This window comes from Nicotiana sylvestris, chromosome 1 (genome assembly GCF_000393655.2).
Source record: "Nicotiana sylvestris chromosome 1, ASM39365v2, whole genome shotgun sequence".
In the NCBI taxonomy this organism is placed as follows: domain Eukaryota; kingdom Viridiplantae; phylum Streptophyta; class Magnoliopsida; order Solanales; family Solanaceae; genus Nicotiana; species Nicotiana sylvestris.
In genome coordinates this window covers 187,475,378-187,494,699 of record NC_091057.1, presented here as the reverse complement: position 1 = coordinate 187,494,699, position 19,322 = coordinate 187,475,378, and the positions used below count along the sequence as shown (strand labels likewise).

The following is a 19,322-nucleotide window of genomic DNA, read 5'->3' as shown; positions in this document are numbered from 1 at the left end:
AAGAGGGGGTTAGGGCTACAGAGTAAATTCAAGATATAACCTGTTCATTCCTTTCCGTTCCAGCAAGCTGACTCCTTAACCAAGATGCCGAACATTATAGAATCCAACATATTTACATAGGGAAGTAGTGTAAATAATTCAATGTACAGTTGTTCCGCAGTTGTATAAAGCTATCTAAAGATACGAGCCACCAGGCATTATTGCAGTCATGAAGAATCTTCGAACGCCCCCCACCGCCAAAAAAAAAAACACCCCAAAAAAAAAGATAGTGGAAGAAAAAGAAAAATAACTATGTGAGCAAGTATCCTTGGAGGAAAGAGGCTCAGTAATCCTATTTTTAGAGGAAAAGGCTCAAACAAAGATGGTTGACCAAGTATATGAAAGGAGGTTTCTATAAGTTTCAAAGAAGGCCTGAAAATCGAATCCACTCAACTAATAACCTGAAAGAGAATGCGGAGTAAGATAATTAATAACCAGCGAATAATATTTATCAACGTAATAGCAGAACTAGACTATCTTACAAATTTCATATTAATAATCTTGGACAAGGTAAACCTAAAATAAATTATGAAAAAGCCAATGGGTTATGATATTCTAAGAGGAGTTCTGTAGTTCAAAAATGACAATAATGTCTTTTCCCAGTAAATATAAAGCATCTTATTGCTTCACTTGAATTTACCAAGTATCCAATTAAAATTGCTCATTGTGCACGGGTAAACATTCACATCATCTTTTTCAGGAATCACAGGAGGATGATATTCACTGCTTTAGCACTAAAATAGCAGACCGCCCCTTCAAAACTGCACCTGCTAAGCCATTTGGCAGACATTCCTATGGCTTCATGGTTCTAGGTTCTTTCATTGGTAAGCAAAGTTATCATACACTTTTAGGGTTGTCCTATATGATTAGTTATGCAACTATTATAATACAGGGATTGTCATGCAGGGACAATAATATAGGAACTGCTTTCCCGAGGAATAAAGAAGTTTCATAAAAACTTTTAAGGAAAACTTAGTTGTTAAACCTATGAAATGAGAAATCTACTCACCTTGGCTTCATTAGTGTCACAATGCAGAAACCACCAAGGACTTTTCTTTGACAATAACCTGAATGCAAAAATACCTTGCGATAAAGTATATAATATTACAAGAATTTCAAAGATTTCAGTTATTCAAACTACTAACACTCTGCTTATCTAGAATTCCTGTAACATATATGGATATCTAACATTAAGAACTACCAGCATCCAACTGAAATCAACAACGATTATTGCTGAATCAATGGAAATTACCTCTCAGACCACAAACAAGGAACAATACACAGAGCATCGAAAGAATCTTGTCGAGGAAAAACATAGATCCACATACTTAAATCAATAAAATACAGTTTTAGGTAGCATGCAAAAGGGAGGAAGATGGAAGATATCCATTACCTGATAATCCCAGCCATCATGCGCAATCCCATGAAAAGGGTCAAGCCCAACCAAACACCAGGAAGACCAAGATGTCTAGGAGCAAACAGCAGAAATCCCGATGATATTGCCCCCACCAGCATCTTTATGCAGAATTAAAAGAGAGATTTTACGTGGTGTGAATATATACTTGGTAAGTAATAATATCATAATGCACTACAAACTTACCATGGAGCGAGCTGCATAAGGGAAGTCTGAAACACCATAATGGAGGCCATCAAAGATAAAGGCAAGAGCATTTATTGGTTGACTGGCACTGACAAACTGCAGCAATTTTAAGTTTTGAACTTAGTTAATTAGCAATAACCACACTCTTCAGAAAATCTGTTAAATCGACAATTTTAACGAAAGATTTCCCAAATGGTATAGAGACATACCAATACACCTGTACCAACCACAGCTAACACTTCAGCATCCTTGGTAAATAAAGTAGATAAAGAGCCAAAAGAAACACCTAATGCAGCTGCCAAAAACACACCAGCAAGTAGCCCTAGCTGCAAATTATGGGTCCAATCTGATATTAAATTAGCGTAGAGCGTCTCACAACTTGCAGGAGAAAAAACGGAAGTACAAACCTTTAGCACATAGTGTGTAATTTCGGTTACTACCACGTAATCACCTTTCGATAAATAACTAGCAACCAACGCCTGGAAACAAAGTAGGAATAGTTGCGTCAAATTGAGAAAAGTGTGATAAGATGTATGACAGCAACTATTACTGGTCAAATCCAATAATATGTCATCTGACATATATTCTTCGAAAGCTTCGATACGCACCGACAGTTGTTGCCAAGTCGAACATGGTTTTTTTGCCAAACAAGAAAAAGAATAGAGGCAAGCACAGTGAAGCAACACACATGCACAAAAACAAGAAAGGTTCTGATATAGGAGATACATGAGAAGGAAGAAGTTACGAGGAGAATCGGAACCATATCAGACGGGATAAAATAATTTCATTTATATTCAATTTACCTGTGCAGATGCAGCCAGTGCATCTGTGAGGAGGGAGACAGCTAACCATACTTGTAAGCATATTTGATGAGCAGCCATCGCTACAGCACCTTGACGGGCAGCCATTGATGTAGCAAGTGTCATTGTGAAAAGGACAGAAAGAGTTCTTCCAATGAGGAAACCACCTAAGGCAACACAAATACAAAATCAGATGAACTCTTTCATTGCCATGAAAAATACACAGACATGAAATGCTACAAGCATTGAGAGATTGTTGTGGTACAAGCAAAAAGGCGAGCTTGTGTTTCAAATAGGACTAATCCTCGAACACCCATCTCAAGAATAAACACTCACCAGATTTTAAATAGCCACCAAATTGCAGCTCCCCAAATCGTGGCGGTAATAATATTACTCTCTGATTTAAATACCAGATCATAGAAAAGGCCACCAGGTATCTAGAAAAAACGAAGCACATAAGTAATTCATTTGTATTAAAATAAAGAGACTTTATAAAAAACTAATAGAGAGTGGACAATAAAAGCAAACATGATTAAAAAGAGCAATGAGAAGTACATACTGTGAAATGACAGTGGATATAGCAGCTCCGGATACACCCAAGCCGAAATAATACATAAGTAAGGGAAACAAAAATATAGCTATAAAGTTTCCAATGCCTGCACAAATTAATATGTAACATCAATACAAAGGTATGACTTTAGCTCCATTAACATATCAAGGAAGGACAAAAGAATCACACTGTTTATTCATAAAATTGCATTGACGAACAACTTTAAGGAGTGGAAACCTTATCTTTTTGACATCTGTCACGTAGGACACTTACATAAGATCCTTTTTCCCTATCAAATTACTTTCTGTAACTATAAACATCCATTAGATAGTACTCCTTTCACAATCAAAAGAGCGACAAGATATGGGACTCGATAAGTTTCTCGTTGCATTAAATTCTACTCCCTCCGTTTATATCACATTGTCAAGAAAGATTAGCTCAGACTGGACGATAATCCTGTTGGTTTTTATATGGCTCCTTTTGGAGATAAATTGGGTAGTCTATTTATCCTCTCAGTGAAGTAGTAGCACTCACTCCACTAATTGGTATAATTCCTGAAACTCAAGCATGCAGATTTCTTAAGAGAGAATAACCCCGACTTGCAGTGTTCACAAAAGAACCATACAATTTAACTAAGAATGATCCAACTATCAACTTAAAAGATAAATAGGTACTCATAAACTGTCTGCTTCCCTATTCCTGCTAGAACCACCCTTAACTAGGGAAGCTTCTATGGACTGATACCTAGAAGCTGGAATTTCTATGTCAAAACTGCATAAATCAAACAAGCAGAAAGAATCTTTGGCAAGCAATATTATCACTTGAACAGCAAGGGATTCAAGACTTGCCTAAACAGAAGACTGGAGTCTTTGTATCCTTAAATCCACGGAATATGCCTTGAAGGGCCAAGGAAACTACAAATGCAGGAGCACCAAGAGCACGCAGAGCAAGGAATCTTTTTGCTGGAGCTCTCATAGGTGAAGTCTATAAACAAAACAGTTTTCTTAGTAAGAACTCATAGGAAAATCTTGATGTACGTACACATACAAAACTGTGCATCGAGGGGCTTGCATGCACTAGAAGATAATTGCGATGAAATATTTTATGACCCACAAGTAACTGTTTCGCAGTTTCCTACCCCAAAACATTGCTTTAGAGGTCATCAGGAGTTTTTCTCCTCCAAACCATATGGGAATCTAGTTATGCTAAGAAGAAACCTGGTCTCTCTTTGTCAAGAAGTACAACTGTTGTACTAAGTTATCAAGATAAAAAGGAACAACTCAATTCACTCAGGTTGCGAACGTGAGTTCACTAAATGAAAAACTGAGACAACATTATTATGTTCCTTGATTAGGGAATGCATAACTATTATTTCACACTATCAGCTTATTAGTAGACATCATCAAGTTGCAGTTGATATTGAAGTTGCAACCTAGCCTAATGATTGCATCTTCATTCTGCACCCAAGTGGTGTATAGTACAAAATTTCATAAAGGTCTGCCCCTCATTTTGCTTCTGCTTTCTCTACTACAGGCCCATACCTCCCGTAAAAAGAAAAAAATGAAATTAAAAAGACGTCGCACAGATAAAAACAAACAAATACTGTCACTGAAAAATAACCATAAAGGTTATATCAGTTCTAGATTAGCCAGGATGAAGCGTTATAGAAGCATGTATCTAGAAATGGCCTCTCATGAGCCTTACTTTAATGCCTTTTTCCTTATTCATGATACTATGTGCACTGATGCTCTGGATACATACTTCATAGAATGAAAGCAAGCACAAAAACAAAGAAATTCAAAGGGAAAACAGGGAAGGTACAAAACATATATGCCGTCATACAGATGATATGCCCATCAAACCAAGAAGTAGTTCAGATCCCAAAGCCAAAGCCAAAGCTTCAATGATGCCAATGCCAACTGCTAAAAATAATGCTGTAGATACAGAAGAAAACTGATGCCTTTCTGCTACCCCTATGGGAAGTCTACCGTTGGTGCCTTCTGCCTCCTCTGCACAACATAAAGATAAATGTGTGTGATAAAAGTCAGAGCACGAATCATAAAGCTCTTAGTAGGACCATCAACTCTAGGTCAGTTAAATGCCTAAGCAATTTCAATGCAAGGAATGAAAACAAAATAATACAACATCTACCTGACATGTAAACTTTGGTCACATTCTTGGCAATGTCTTCAGCCACAAAAGATGTAGCAACACTAAGTAGAGGAACATTAAATAGCTTTGAAATGATGTTAAAAACCGATATGGAGACACCCGCTGAAGCTAACTCCACTGAACCTGTAAAACAAAAACAATTCTTAAGGTCCACGAGAGTAACAGTAAACATAGAGAAACCAACACTTCCTCCACCCCATCATGGTATCCCTCAAAAAGGAAAATTGGAAGAAACCAAAAGACCCAAGTCCAGTGAAAACTGGACATAGTGAAGAAAATCAAATTCCTTTTAAAGAACACTGAGAGGCAACAAAGACATTAAAAGAAAACTCTCTCCCACCCCGTCCCGAAAAAGGAAAAGAGAAGGAAAAATGATTTCGACTGATATACGCTACCATCAGTAATTGGAGAGAAAGGATTCTGAACTCAGGTAATACACTACAAAAATAATAAAACTACTCTTAAGTAGGAAAACAGCAAAGAAAACATTATTTTCTTCTACCCCACAAGATGAAGGATGGCATGCATTTCAATAGTATAGAGACTAAAGTACATCTGACAGCCACAATCAATAGTAAAGATATATATGTTAAATCAGTCCAACCAAAATGCATTATGCAGGACAATGACAACTAGCTAGACAAACTACTGATCCCAATATGTTGAACAACCACCATCAGCTCCAGCTACCAGAATTAAGGCTCATTGCTAACATAAGATCCTGAAATATCAGGCCCCAACCCCTCCCCCCCCCACAAATAGGAGGTTGTCTATACCAATTCATCTGTGATCTCAGAAGATTGTAAAATTCAGTTAAATAAGCATAAGTTCCAAAAACGCTGAATGTGTAATATTTCCACCTTACCCAGGCGCCCAATATAAGCAGTCTCCATTAATTGTACCAAAGGGTCAATGGCCTGTCCAGCAATTGCTGGTAAAGACAGCATCACAAGCTCACGCCTGACCTCGGAAGATCGAGATGAACTTGTAGGAGCCTCTGTTGAGTCACTTTCAACATTTTCTATTATGGGAACAGTCTCATTCAACTCACTGAAAGTGACAAAAGGAAGAGGAAAAAGAAAACTAGATCAGCAAAGGGATGTGAAGGGTAAAATATTCACATTTGTCACAATATTTGCCAGTATAACCAAAATTAAACCAAAAAAACTATGATCATGATGTCACCAAAACGATGAGGAGTAGCAACTTGATCTGACTTGAAAATTATCAAAAAGGCAAATTAGTAATGCAGCCACTTTGCCATCAATTAATTATATAAACTAAATCTGTATTGTAGCTCGCCATAAAATCTACAAAGAAAATTAATATGTTAAACATCTGTTTATAGAATAGATTCTAAAACCCCTCCCTCCAACTTCTTGCCCAACCCTGTGGCAGACAAACACAAAAAAAATGGATGTAGTCCACATTATGGCATATTCAAAGTTCAGAATACGTACTAGGTTCAGTTAAGATCTCTAAGTTTCATCAACGAACCTAACCTCCGTAATAGTTACATTTAGAGGGGGGGAAAACCTGTGTATGCACACAGACAAGAAATGCGAGAGCTGCATAACTCCAATGTTTCATTTAGATGCTAGAGTCCCAAACCCAGGCAATTAAGACAAACAACTCGCTGTCCTTTCCCATTCTAGGAGAGCCTTCTACTACTTGAGATACCAAAGTTCACAAAAGTACAAAGATCTTGGACAGGTAATAACCCTGCTATAACACTTTAAATATTTTCATGCGGCATGAAAGGAAAGTCCAAAGCTGGATATATTGGTAACATGAAAGTTTAATAAGATGCAACAAAGTGCACTTCTGTTAATGTTGCGACACATCATCAGGGGAAGCACCAAGTTCTCTTTTTCGAGCAGCCCACTTCAATGTCAAGAATCTTTGTAAAGCATCAACTATTTCACATTATTAACAATGTAATTGGCAGAGACCACTAAGATACTCATTTGCAAGAATCTACTTCAGGAAAATATCTAGTTGAAAATTTTTTTTTCAAATTCTAACTAGCATCTTAATTAGATAACGCTTCATGGGGAATGACTGCTAATACGACCAATACCTAAATTCTTCCTATCATCAGGAAAAACCTAGAATGCAGAAAACTGAAGCGAGATCAGGGTCTTACAAAACTTCTCCACTCGAGCTTGCGAGATAATCATTTCCCTTTACAGTAGTATCCCGCAAATCAGAAGCTTCTGCACCACTCTCTGAACTTAACTTATTACGGAACCTTAAAAATTTCCGCGTCCTTGGGCAAATGACAGGTGGAGTTAAAAAACGTTTGCTTCTTTCAATAGATAAAGAACAATTGTTGCCACCATAAATATATCCCAAGCTATTCCGACTGACTCTTGAAAAGGAATTACGATGCCGATGTGAATATCTTAACGAGCAGAATTTGGATATTTCCTCTTTCACTTCCAATTCAGCAAACCCATTATACATCGTCTTACTAGTCAATTGTGCAGCTGTCATTTTTATCACTTGGCCTCCCTCACTTCACTATCAATGTGAATGAATCTGATAATCATACAGAAATTTAAGAATGCATAAGCAACTGGAGAGAGAAATACATAGAAAGAGGAGGGGGGGGGGGGGCCTTTAACTTGGAAAATTGAGAAAAACATTGTTAAGTATTCAATCCTAAACATGCACTATCTTTCTTTCCCTTTCTCTCCAATCAGGAAACTGATGAAGAAACTTATAACCTAACAATAGTAACAGCATAAGAAGAAGAAAAACAGGTTGATATCCAAGGACAGGACAAATGGTACAGTTTTCAGAACATTGAAAATCAGCTGATACCTGAAGCTCTAAGCCTCTAAAGCGTAAAATTCTAAGCAAGATGGTAACTTTTTCTTTTCTTTTTGATGACTTGTAAATTAAGATGATATCCATTGATAAATGCAAGGTGGCAACTTTTTTCTTTCTTTGTGATAATTGAAAACTATGATGATTTCTTCATTAAAATGCAAAATGGTATCTTTTTCCCCTTAAATTCAGTAATCAAAAGAAACAGAAAAACAAAAGGCAATCCGAACCCTCAACAAAAACTCGTACTAATTACCACCCCCAGCTATGCTCATACTCCATAATAAAAGCTACACGGCAGTATGAAGAAAGAGTCAAGTGTGAGTTGAATAGTAAGTAGTGAAAGGGGGAATTACTGCCGATATGGTTAAGGAAGGCAGTAACAAACAGAAATTAAAGGTGAAATTGATTACTGATACCTGGTGCGTCGGCGGCCGGTTACGAGATGGGGTGCCGCCGGAAGACGAGGCAATGGAGGCGGGTACCGTAGCACACGTGGCACAACAGAAGAAGAAGAAGAGGAAGAAGAAGAGGCGGCAAAATCAAGTTTGCCTAGGTACTAGGTAGCCATAATATTTCCCCACCGCTTTCTAACTGCCTTGTCGATATATTGGGAAACCTCTTACCTTCTGAAACCTCGTATAAGCAAAATATACTCAAAGTATAAAATATTACTCATTTTTTTGAGTACTTTTTCCAGGTGTTTGATAATCATATAGTGGACTATAATGTATGATATTAGTGTTTTGTTGATACAAAAATTAGGTACATTAGTGATATGTAATATATCCTCTTTGAGCCGAGGGTCTCCTGAAAACAGTCTTTCTGTCCCTCGGGTAGAGTTAATGTCTGCGTACATATTATCCTCCCCAGACCCCACTTATGGAATTACACTGGGTTGTTGTTATTGTTGTGGTGATATGTAATATAAGTTTGAGAAATGTATGAACGAAAATTACTTTCATATGCAAGTGATGAGTAATTAATTATTCTCTCCCTTTTGACCGAAATTATTTTCCTTGTAAAAAGATTTTCAATGATAAAAAAAACTTAAATATACTGAAAAAGATTTCAGCAAAAGAAACATATTTCTTCGTTCCAAAAAACGCAACTGTTACTAGTATCATAATATCACTCTCTTCGATTAGTTTAATTTCACAAGTTTAATACTTTTTGAAGAATTATTATTATCAAATAGCAAGTAAAAGTTTAATACATTGAGTTCAGCACTAAAATAAGGGAATTACAAGGAGTACTGCCCTCTCTTTATTTTTTTTCCAATAAGAATTAGAAAGAAAACCCACGCATTCATTTGTAGTTTCCTCAAATAAAAGGTATGTTAAAAATATTGGTATCTGAATCTGGATATACTAAGTTATTTTCATTTTATATTTCCACCAAACTCATTTTGTTGGTTTTCCATCTTTGGTGAAATTAAAAGTGAGTTACTATCCAATTGTGTTTTGGAAAAAATTCAAAAAGACACGTGTATGCCACAAAACGATTAACTTTGATAATAAGAAATTGTTTCCTACTACGGCCTATCGAATCATTTTAAAACAAGGACAAATCTTACTGATACTACTCTGCAAACCATACTAATGCTGCTCTGGATCGACTAATCCTTTTTCCTCCTCCAAAAAAGATCATTAATTGGGAGGGCAGCGGAACCACATGCACCCAAGGGATGACAAATTATACATCCCTTCGTCAAAAAATTATACTGTTTAGCCTGGTAATTTTTTCTTAAAATATATATATATATATATAATGACACCCCTTGACTTCTTGGTAAGTTCATTTCTTTATATTTTGACTCCCCTTAATAAAAATTCTAGCTCCGCCACCGAAGGTAATATCTTTTAGGGGAAGTGCTTATATAACAACTTCTTTCCCTACAAAGCTAAAGTGCTCTCTTTGAGCATCCACCACACACACACACTTATACTTCCAAACTTCCATTTTCACAAATTGTTCACATAATTTAAAAGAAATGAACCAACGTGGTGCACGCTCACCAAAAGAAATGCCAAATTTAACAGTTAAAATCCTGAAGACAGACAAAATGACAGCAGAAGAACCATGTCTCAAGTAGGGAGAAGAGAAAGGTTTGTCTAAATAATGTCTACTATAGAGGAACTACTTATGTTCGTGGAAGAACTGAAGATTTGTCCCCAGCAGCATAAATGCTAGTACTATAAGCTAAAACAACTACACCCTTTTACAGACATCACCATGTAGAGTCTCCTATAAACCGTGGAGTTATCTCAAATAAGAAGCAGATAGCAACGCCAGATGGATAGCAACCAGGATGATATTCCACCTCCATGTCCCTGACCTCATCTCAGAAGCAGTACTTGCTGTACAAATGACAAAAGCATGTCTCAGTTTAGCGCATAAGTGTTATTATGAACCAAATTTTAGTGTGCCATGGGCAGCTCAGAAACTGCATAAACTCACCAGGACAAGTTGACTGAGTGCTTGTGGTAAAAATGGTCTGGTTGCTGTAACCAGCATAAGCACAAGCTGCGGAGTTACAATCTGAAGATGTGACATTCCCAATGTAAAAGCTATCCAGACCTTGGCACTGCATAGAGGGGCATGACTTCCAAAGAGAGGACTTTATCTGAGATGGTTGGCATTGCAAGCTGAGAAAGCAGGTTCGGGAAAAGGACGTATGATGCAGCAAGATTAGATTACTGGGAGTCAAAGTGTAAAAAGAAGTGAAAAATCAACATCAGTTCAGCAGCTTACGTCCAGTTGTTCGCAGCATCACACTTGCATGTTACACAATTGGCAGCAGTGAAGAAATATGTGTCATTTGGGACGAGCAAAGGATAGTCCAGTGAGGTATTGCTCACCATTGATTGGCAAGCTGCAAATCAAACACTTCAACATCATGGTATAGGCCAAAGGGGTTTTAAAAAAAAAAAAAAAAAGAGCGAAAACACTTGAAAATATACACACATCCACACAATTTTGAAATCAACCAATTTGGATTTGCAAATCAGAAAGGAAGTAGACTTATACCTGACTGTACTCTTGGAGAAAAGTGCAATTTTCATTTCGCTATTATAAGTACCTTTTTACATTATTTTCCCTCTATTATGCAACCTTGCATATTTAACATTCAATTGGTCAGACATTGCTGAATTTCTTTATCTTAACCAGAACCAGCTAACCCTGTGTGACCAATGTGTGCCATTTTCAGATGAGCATGTTGAAAATTAGTAGTTTCAATACACAAGCGCTTCCATGAAAACTATCTAATTCTACTTAAAAGAAGGGTACTCATCTTCTAATACACACTGACTAAATGAGCTGGTATATCATAGCTTCAATCTGAAAGAGGGGTCGACTTATGTGACTTATTGTCTTATGATACTATGATACTCTTATTGGAACACCAGCGATTTGGTTATGCAGACGCCTCGACAGAGTTATGATTTGCTTGTTGAGAACATGTTTCAACAAGACGTGCTATAAGTCCACTATGCAACAGCAACCAGCCAGAAAAAATTCGAAAATATGGTCAATGAATGATATACAAAACTAGCACTAGCAATATTGATAATCAGTCTTCTCTCATCATTTTCTCATGGTCTTTTATCCATGCATAGGTATACTCTTTTGAACTCGGTTATTCTGCTTTTCAAGGCATGATGATTACTTAAGTACAGGAAAACAAGCATCTTCGAAACTAATAAAACCACAAATTTATTCCATCATTCAGAAAATGGAAAAACTTGATGATTCATTTGACATATGCTTCTAAATATAATGGGCCATGTGAAATGTCAATCAGATCATCCAGATCAGAATCCCTCCTGTGACACCAGCCCACAGGGCTCTTGAACTCCAGAGTCCAGGAGTATCTGTAGCCTAGGGACTAAAAGGATGACTAAGGTGTGTTGCTACTACATATGTCAATTCAACATTACGAGATGGTCAGAGTTCACGGGAATACAAGTCAGTGACTAGTGAGAAATCGCAATAAACATTAGCCAACATATGCAAAGACAACCACGGAACTCAAAACAAACCTCCAAGGTGCAAAGTTTGTTTATGATTAAGCCTATTCTTTTATCCCCATATCAACAGACAGCAAAATCAATACATATAAAATAGAAGAACATGCATCTTCCAATTAAATTTGCCCATAAATGCTAAATAGAACAGTAGCAATATACTACTTGGGAAAAAAATATTGCACTTTGAAAATCAAATGAAGCCTACCTCAGTTGCTGAAAACACGTTAATTATGTCTTTACCTTTCTTCCCCAAACTGACACTCAGGTAAAAAGTTCTTACTTTCTGCAACTTTCTCTCAAATTACTAAAAGTGGGGCTCAGAAAATGAATAGGCAACCCCAAAATAAGTGATTTTTTTTGGTTGTTTTGACACGAAATTGACCTTTTAGCATTAATTAGCAATAAAATTGACCATATTAACCTTTACTATCTCTATACATAAACATTCCTAACACATACTCCAACATTAATTACTCCAAGGGCAATGTAGGAAAAAAATAATTAATTCAGTCTTTAAATTTGGAAAAATCACATATTTTGGACCACAGAAAAAAAGCCAAAAAATAGCAGTAAAAAAGGAGTACCTTTAAGGGGAACATCAAGAACAGAGCCAGCTATAAGTTCTTTAGGATCTGATAAACCATTTAATTTCAAAAGCGTATCCTGGGAAACATTGTACTGCTGAGCAATGGCATCCACGGTGTTGCCGGCGGCCACCAAGCGACCATAATGAACAACCTTTTCACCGTCAACGTCATCGCAGCTGCAAGGCAGTGGGACCCACAGCTTATCTCCGGGTTGTATCACATTCGGGTCGGTTATGTTGTTAACCGTCTGGAGTTCCTGAACGGTAAATAAATTGGCGAAGATATCGGAGACGATGTGTGAGAGGAAGTCACCGGGTACGACGGTGTAAGTGGGCCGCTTGTTGGATATTCCGGTACCATTTCTACAGAGACAAGGGAATGGGATTTTGATGGTTTGATTAGCGGGGAGTTTTTGATCAGCAGGGGTGTCGATAGGGAGGTTGTTAACGCCGAGTAGGAAACGGAGGTTCTTGACATGGAACAGTTTTTTAACGGCGTTATAGGTAGTGGCGTTGGGTAAAGTGTAGTCAATAATGGCATCACAGGTTCCGCCGGAACGGCAAGTGAAGGAAGCTGTTGCCGGAGATGAAACAGTGAGCAGCCAAACAAGGCATAACAGGGAAGCAAGTGTAATAGTTAGCCTCGAGGAAGAAACCATTTTTCTGCGTTGTGTGTATTCTCTGTCTAAGCTTTAGCCTGGAAAAAGGGAAAGAGGAATAGAAAAGAATGAACTATTTTGGGAGTTACAGAGTTTTGTGTAATTAGTGGGCGTTACGGGAATGACTAGTGGAGAGAGGTGCGGTATAATATAGTTGGGGGTGGGGGGGGGGGGGAAGAGAGAAATTAATGAGGAGCTAATACTAAGGAGTCTGAATATGAGAAAACGAAAAAGGAAACAGTTTACAGCAGAATGAATGAGCAAGAAGAAGGTGGAGAGTGAAAGTGAAAGGAGTGTGGAATAGTCTAGTCTTTGTCAAGACTTGCCATATTTATTTAGAGGCTGTTTGGCTAAGTTTATAAGCTTGTTAAACTGGCTTATAAGTATTTTTGGCTTATATACGTGTTTGTTAAAATTAAAAGTGCTTATAAGTTAAGTGCTTATAAATCAAAAATAAGTCATAAGTTGGTCTCCCCAACTTATCAAATTTCAGCTTATAAACACTTTAGATTTGACCAAAATATGTATTATTCTATCCCTAAAATACTTCTTTTTAAAACAAAACTCTTCGTATACTCAATTCTTCATTTGCTTATTATTAATTTCAGCACTTTTATTCAAACGCGTAACTATTTATTTTTTAAATCAGCTCCAGCATTTAAAAGTATTTTTTTGTACATAATTTTTATCAGCTACTCTAAATCAGTGAAGCCAAACGGACTCTTGGTCCAACGTGAGTGGTTTATTTTCCAAGAGTACTTTTGTTTTGGGTTGGGTCAACAGAGATGTTTAAGTGTTACACATTAGTTAAAAATATATTAGTAACAAATAAATTCAGCACAAATTCAATTTTTTTTTTTTTTTGAAGAAAAATTGAACAGATTACTTGAAGAAGACTGGATTCTACTCCTTCGATCCTTTGGATGAAGGAAAAACCAGACCCAGGGACGGGTCAAGTATATGCGATGCCTAAAACCAAATTATGAGGCTTAAATTTTTAAAAGAAAATTATACGATATGTTTTTATTTAAAGTCTATATTTTTTTAGCTTTCTAAGATACAAAGTGTATTAAATACTTTTTATAGTCGATTTTCCTTAATGATTGATTTTTGATTGATAATATAGCTAACTCATTTAATCTTTCTTGAGATATTGTTAATTTTAGATAAGATTGTATACAGCAATAGAAGTATAGAACTATTGGAAGTTTAAATTTCTTTGAGAAAGAAGGTGAGTTAGAATATTAAAGTGCAAGACATAAAATATGTAGGAGTTTCTGAAATATGAAGAGATCGAGAAAAGAAAGATCGACTTGGCCAAATTAAGAAAGGGGGAGTAAATTTTTTACACGTTATCTAATGAAAGAGTAAGAAGTGAAAAATTAAAACATTGGGAAAACTATCCATCTACACATGTTTAAGTAAGTCAAATTATTACTTTATTTATGTATCTAAAGAGTTTTCTTTCCTTTTATATTAAAAACTATACTTTTGTATTAAAAATACTAAATATTATTTTTTTTAAAATACTTATAAACCTATTATTTTTTAAAAAGTGGGACCCCCAAAATTTGGGGCCTAAGACAAAAGCCTTACTACTCTAACACATTAGAGCCGGCCCTGACCAGACCCAATAACCTAACTTTTTTTATACTATAATATTTTGAATTTCAGATTTCACGTCTTAAACTTTATACTAGTTAGAAGTTATATTTCTCCTCAAGAACTAAATTTCTCCAATAATAACAGATTTATAATTTATAATATAGTAGAAGCAACTCACTTGGTCATGGTCATCATCATTCAAGGGCAGGCACTTTGATAAATTATGGAGAGTGAAGTTGAATAGTTTCTATTTAACAACATAACGTATTACGCTATCCTTTCCTTATGAATAAGTGTTGTAATAAAGTTATTTATTTCGAATTTTTATTTAGTACCTGTGTCAACATCTGGGATAGACAAGCGTCATAATAATTAGGTACAACGTACATTTCATTTTTACTAAGCATATTCTCTGTTTTGATCCGTTTAATTAGAAAAATATAGCAACATATCTTTTGAAATAGCAACTTCATTCCCATCAATTCAAATTTAGTGTGTCATGATTTCATTACTTTCTCTACTTTACAATTCCAACTATTGTTTCAATTATTGTCAGTCTAAATTATTAGAATAACCATCATTTCATAGACTAATTAAAGTCAACTAAAATGAGAGAAGAAATTATAAAATACCCAAAAACCGTTGAACATAAAAAAATTTAACGTAAGTGAAGAAAATGGGAAAGAGGGAATATCAACCAATCCCACCACCCTTGAACATAGGCTTATAATAATGCATTGTATTCCTTCTTTAATAGTGACAGAGAGTGGGACATTATCTATTCTAAATTCGAGCAATAGACGTTAAGAAATTGTAACGAACCCCACATTCACGTGGAAATGAAATTCTAAAAGATGAATGTTCCAATTACAAATAGGGCCCCAAAGTTCTCGAGATTTTGAAATTTTCCCTTGAAATCCAAAACACAAAACACATAGATGTTCACTGACGAAGCTAGTAATTTTCCTAAGAGTATTCAAACTTAAAAGAAGTCGAAAAAAATCCCGATAAAATGTATATTTTACTTATATTTGCAATGTAATTTTTCGACGAAAGATGGTTGGTTGACCACCCTTGTGACCACGTAGCTTCACCGCTATCATAAAGATTTTATATAAAGGTCAATCCGAATTGCTCCTACGAAATGCCCGAGCACTTGTGTCAATCATGACGAGCCAGATACAGAAAAAATTTGAAGTTCATTTACAACAACTTTTTAGGGAAAAGAAGGAAATCCACACTTTAGAAAGGATACAAGATGGAATATCAAACATGTACATACAGAAAAGGTTGGAATTTTCTTTAGAACTCAAGGAATATTAGCAGAATAATGAAAGGCCAAACATATGTGAAAATTTGACCAGCCGACAACCTCTGCCCAGGACGTTGTTGTCTTCTAACTCATATCGGTCCTCAAGCAGATTAATGTTTTTTTTAAGTCTTTGGAATTAGTAAGAAATGCCTTTGTAATGTAAAGGCTGCAGCGCTTGTTGCTCAGCTAAGCTCAAGCATAAGACAACTTAATAAAAGCTACCACTTCAAAACACGAGGCAGAGACTACCTTGGGTTTCAAACTTAGCCACATTAATTAAACATAGTCCTAGGGTTGTTCACGGTTTAACAAAAAGTCGATTCAAACCGATTAAGTAAATCGATATTTTTTTTGATTTGGATTGGATTGGTTTGGTTTTAAATTTTAAAAACCGATAATATTTGGTTTGATTTTAGTTCTATTATGAAAAATTGAACCGATTAATTATATAAAAATATTAATAATTATTGATATATGATATAATATCTTTTCGTAAATAATTTTAAATACTTTATGCATTTTAATTATTATTTTGAATTTTGATTTATCCTACTTATATCTTAAAAGATTGTCTGAGTCCAAAAGAATAGGAATCGGACAATTTTCTTTTCCTTAAGAGGTCATTTGGTAGGATGCATTAGATAAAATGATGTTTGCATTAGCTTTGTGTATTAATAATACCTTGTTTGGTAGATATTTTGAACCTATGTATTAATTATGCAAGCATTAGTTATACATCCTATTTGGTATTATCATATGCATAACTAATGCATAAAAAACCATGGTATTAGCAATGCAATGGGTTTTAATGCATGCATTAGCTTAGTTAAAGACAAAATTGTCCTTCAAAATTTATGCTTGATTAAAATATGCTAGTTATTATATGAATGCAAGTTTAAAATAATTCAAATAGTGAGAAATAAAATTATATCTCTAGTAAATAAATAAATACTTATCATATTTCCTTTTTTATAAATAAAGATTTAGTTCTATATTACAATATAGGTAGACAAATCAAATATTTTTTTTAAACTCTTTCATATAAAAATATTTCTCAACATATGTTTCTTTTAAAAAGTTTTAGAGTGATGGACTGGTTTTGAGGGTATTTTTGTAAATAAGCAATTCTTTTAGAAATTGTGCAATGCTTTAATACATCAAACCAAATAATGGATAAGAAATATGTCAGCATAACTAATACCAGCATAACTAATGCAAGCATAACTAATACCAGCATTACTAATACATCATATTGAGCATTATTCTTATGCACCCTACCAAATGACCCCTAAGAGAATCTAACTCTCTAACCTACACACATACTTTTTTCTAATAAAAGAGTTAGAAAGAAAAAAAAACTACGACAAGAGTAAAGAAAGAAAATTCAAATTGCAAGACTATAGTAGCTAAAGCTTGAGAAAGTAAACTTTTAGTTTGTTGTTTGTTCATTTTTTTGTATAAACAGGTAAATAAACTTCCAGTTCCGAAATAAATATATAAAAAAGCATAAATTTAGCAAATTATTTTTAGATTGTTGTCTAGTATTATTTTACTATTATCGGCTTATCATTAGCTTACTAGGAACCGAAAAACCAAACCAAACCAACAACAACCAAACCGATGGTTTGTATATAATTTGGTTTGGTTTTGGTTTAAAATTTTAAAATCGATTAAATTGGTTTAATTTTGGTTTTAATCAAAAACCGGCCAAACCGAACCGTGAACACCCCTACATGGTCCCACCAAAACGAATTGCACTCCCTTTAAAAATAATAATAAATAAAGTATATCATTTATCATAATACTCTTAATAATAATAGTATTTCAAAATATCTTTGAAAATAATTTAGAGAATAAATAATTAATGACAAGGATATAACAAGAAGAGACAACAACAACAACTACCCAATAAAATCCCACAAACGTGAAGTTTGGAGAGGGTAATGTGTATGCAGACCTTACCCCTATCCCGATAGGGCAGAGAGGTTGTTTCCGATAGCTCAGGAAGACAGAAATAAAATATAACAAGAAAAGACAAAATTATTTTTATCTTGATTTGCTAAAATAGACAAGTAAAAATAAAAATATATTTTTGATATAATAAACAAGCAAAAGTGAACTAAAGGAGTATTAAACTTCGCAAATCAAACAAACAATTGAGGCCACATCAATTCAGATAATTCTGTTATAATTTCTTCTCAGATTCCCTTATATTGTAAGGCCCCCGATACCTTAAAACATGTGTAGCTCAAGTTCTGCAGCCAACAATTAATTACACCAACGTGGAGGCAACCACAATGACTGGGATAGCCACGTGCAGAAGATTTCAGCGCAGATTTTATAGTTTTATCTTTTTTTGCAATATATATATATAATTCTGTTTAACGGCCTGCCCACCCTGAAAACGACTCAATCGGAGGTAGGGTCCAGCGACTAGAAGAGCACCGCACGTCGCGTGGTGTCTGGTGCGCCCCCGACGGCCCTTGAAAATCCGGAGGACCAAGTGCCGTCCACGCCCGATCGTACTCATAACCGCATCAGGTCTCCAGGGTGAACAGCCTCTGGTCGATGGAACAATGCAGGCAAGGGAGGTTGGCAAAATGGATCCGTAACTTCAGGAAAAGGATTGGCTCTGAAGGCTGGGCACGGGGGTCCCAGTTCCGAACACGTCGGTTGTCGGTGGACTGCTCGAGCTGCTCTCGCGGCGAGAGCAGGTCGCCGTGTGCCGGCCGGGGGACGGATTGGGAACGGTTCCTTCGGGGGCCTTCTCCGGGCGTCGAACAACCAACTCAGAACTGGCTGTTACTTACTAAGTTGTGTCAGTTTTACTATATATAACGCCACAAAAAGTGGCGCTATACAGTAACGGTGCAGTTATCGTTGTTGTATAGCGCCACTTTTTGTGGCGTTATATATAGTTTGGTAACTTTTTTTTTAACACTTATTTGCGTATTTTGAATCAAAAAAAACCACATTTTGATTCCGGACTCGATTTAAGTGCGCATGTGTGTTTTTTCATCATGCGCACCCCGAATATTCCGTCACTTATCTGCTTCCTGAGCATTTGTCTAATGGAATATGAACCTTAATCTTCTAAGGTTTTCACCAGATTTAAGTCACACCTCTGAGTGCACCA

The 19,322-nt window shown here is 35.8% G+C and overlaps 2 protein-coding genes across 2 annotated transcripts; both read right to left on the bottom strand.

Annotated features, from left to right (window-relative positions):
- Window positions 1-27: 27 nt before the first annotated feature.
- Window positions 28-8,640, bottom strand: LOC104215977 (protein DETOXIFICATION 45, chloroplastic-like). The gene is made up of 15 exons (XM_009765928.2): window positions 8,413-8,640; window positions 7,308-7,702; window positions 6,027-6,211; window positions 5,141-5,284; window positions 4,832-4,998; window positions 3,838-3,973; window positions 2,999-3,095; window positions 2,776-2,876; window positions 2,443-2,606; window positions 2,047-2,118; window positions 1,849-1,965; window positions 1,640-1,735; window positions 1,433-1,554; window positions 1,049-1,106; window positions 28-440 (listed from the first exon to the last, which is right to left on the bottom strand). Exons 2-15 carry the CDS (start codon window positions 7,655-7,657, stop codon window positions 429-431), a joined length of 1,821 nt encoding a protein of 606 aa, XP_009764230.1. The 5' UTR covers window positions 7,658-7,702; window positions 8,413-8,640; the 3' UTR covers window positions 28-428.
- A 1,360-nt stretch (window positions 8,641-10,000) lies between these two features.
- LOC104215979 (lysM domain-containing GPI-anchored protein 2) lies at window positions 10,001-13,555 on the bottom strand. The gene is made up of 4 exons (XM_009765931.2): window positions 12,609-13,555; window positions 10,748-10,868; window positions 10,454-10,641; window positions 10,001-10,353 (listed from the first exon to the last, which is right to left on the bottom strand). The coding sequence occupies exons 1-4, from the start codon at window positions 13,267-13,269 to the stop codon at window positions 10,256-10,258; spliced, it is 1,068 nt and encodes a 355-aa protein (XP_009764233.1). The 5' UTR covers window positions 13,270-13,555; the 3' UTR covers window positions 10,001-10,255.
- Between the last annotated feature and the right edge of the window lie 5,767 nt (window positions 13,556-19,322).

What these genes read in the sequence shown, in the direction of transcription:
- LOC104215977 (XM_009765928.2), bottom strand. Translation starts at nt 7,657, where the DNA reads ATGACAGCTGCACAATTGACTAGTAAGACGATGTATAATGGGTTTGCT. An exon ending in ATATCCACTGTCATTTCACA is followed by an intron (nt 2,877 to 2,998) that starts GTATGTACTTCT and finishes CGTTTTTTCTAG; the next exon opens with ATACCTGGTGGCCTTTTCTA. An exon ending in CACTGGCTGCATCTGCACAG is followed by an intron (nt 2,119 to 2,442) that starts GTAAATTGAATA and finishes CTTTGTTTCCAG; the next exon opens with GCGTTGGTTGCTAGTTATTT.
- LOC104215979 (XM_009765931.2), bottom strand. Translation starts at nt 13,269, where the DNA reads ATGGTTTCTTCCTCGAGGCTAACTATTACACTTGCTTCCCTGTTATGC. An exon ending in GATGCTGCGAACAACTGGAC is followed by an intron (nt 10,642 to 10,747) that starts GTAAGCTGCTGA and finishes CTGCTTTCTCAG; the next exon opens with CTTGCAATGCCAACCATCTC. An exon ending in CACTCAGTCAACTTGTCCTG is followed by an intron (nt 10,354 to 10,453) that starts GTGAGTTTATGC and finishes TCATTTGTACAG; the next exon opens with CAAGTACTGCTTCTGAGATG.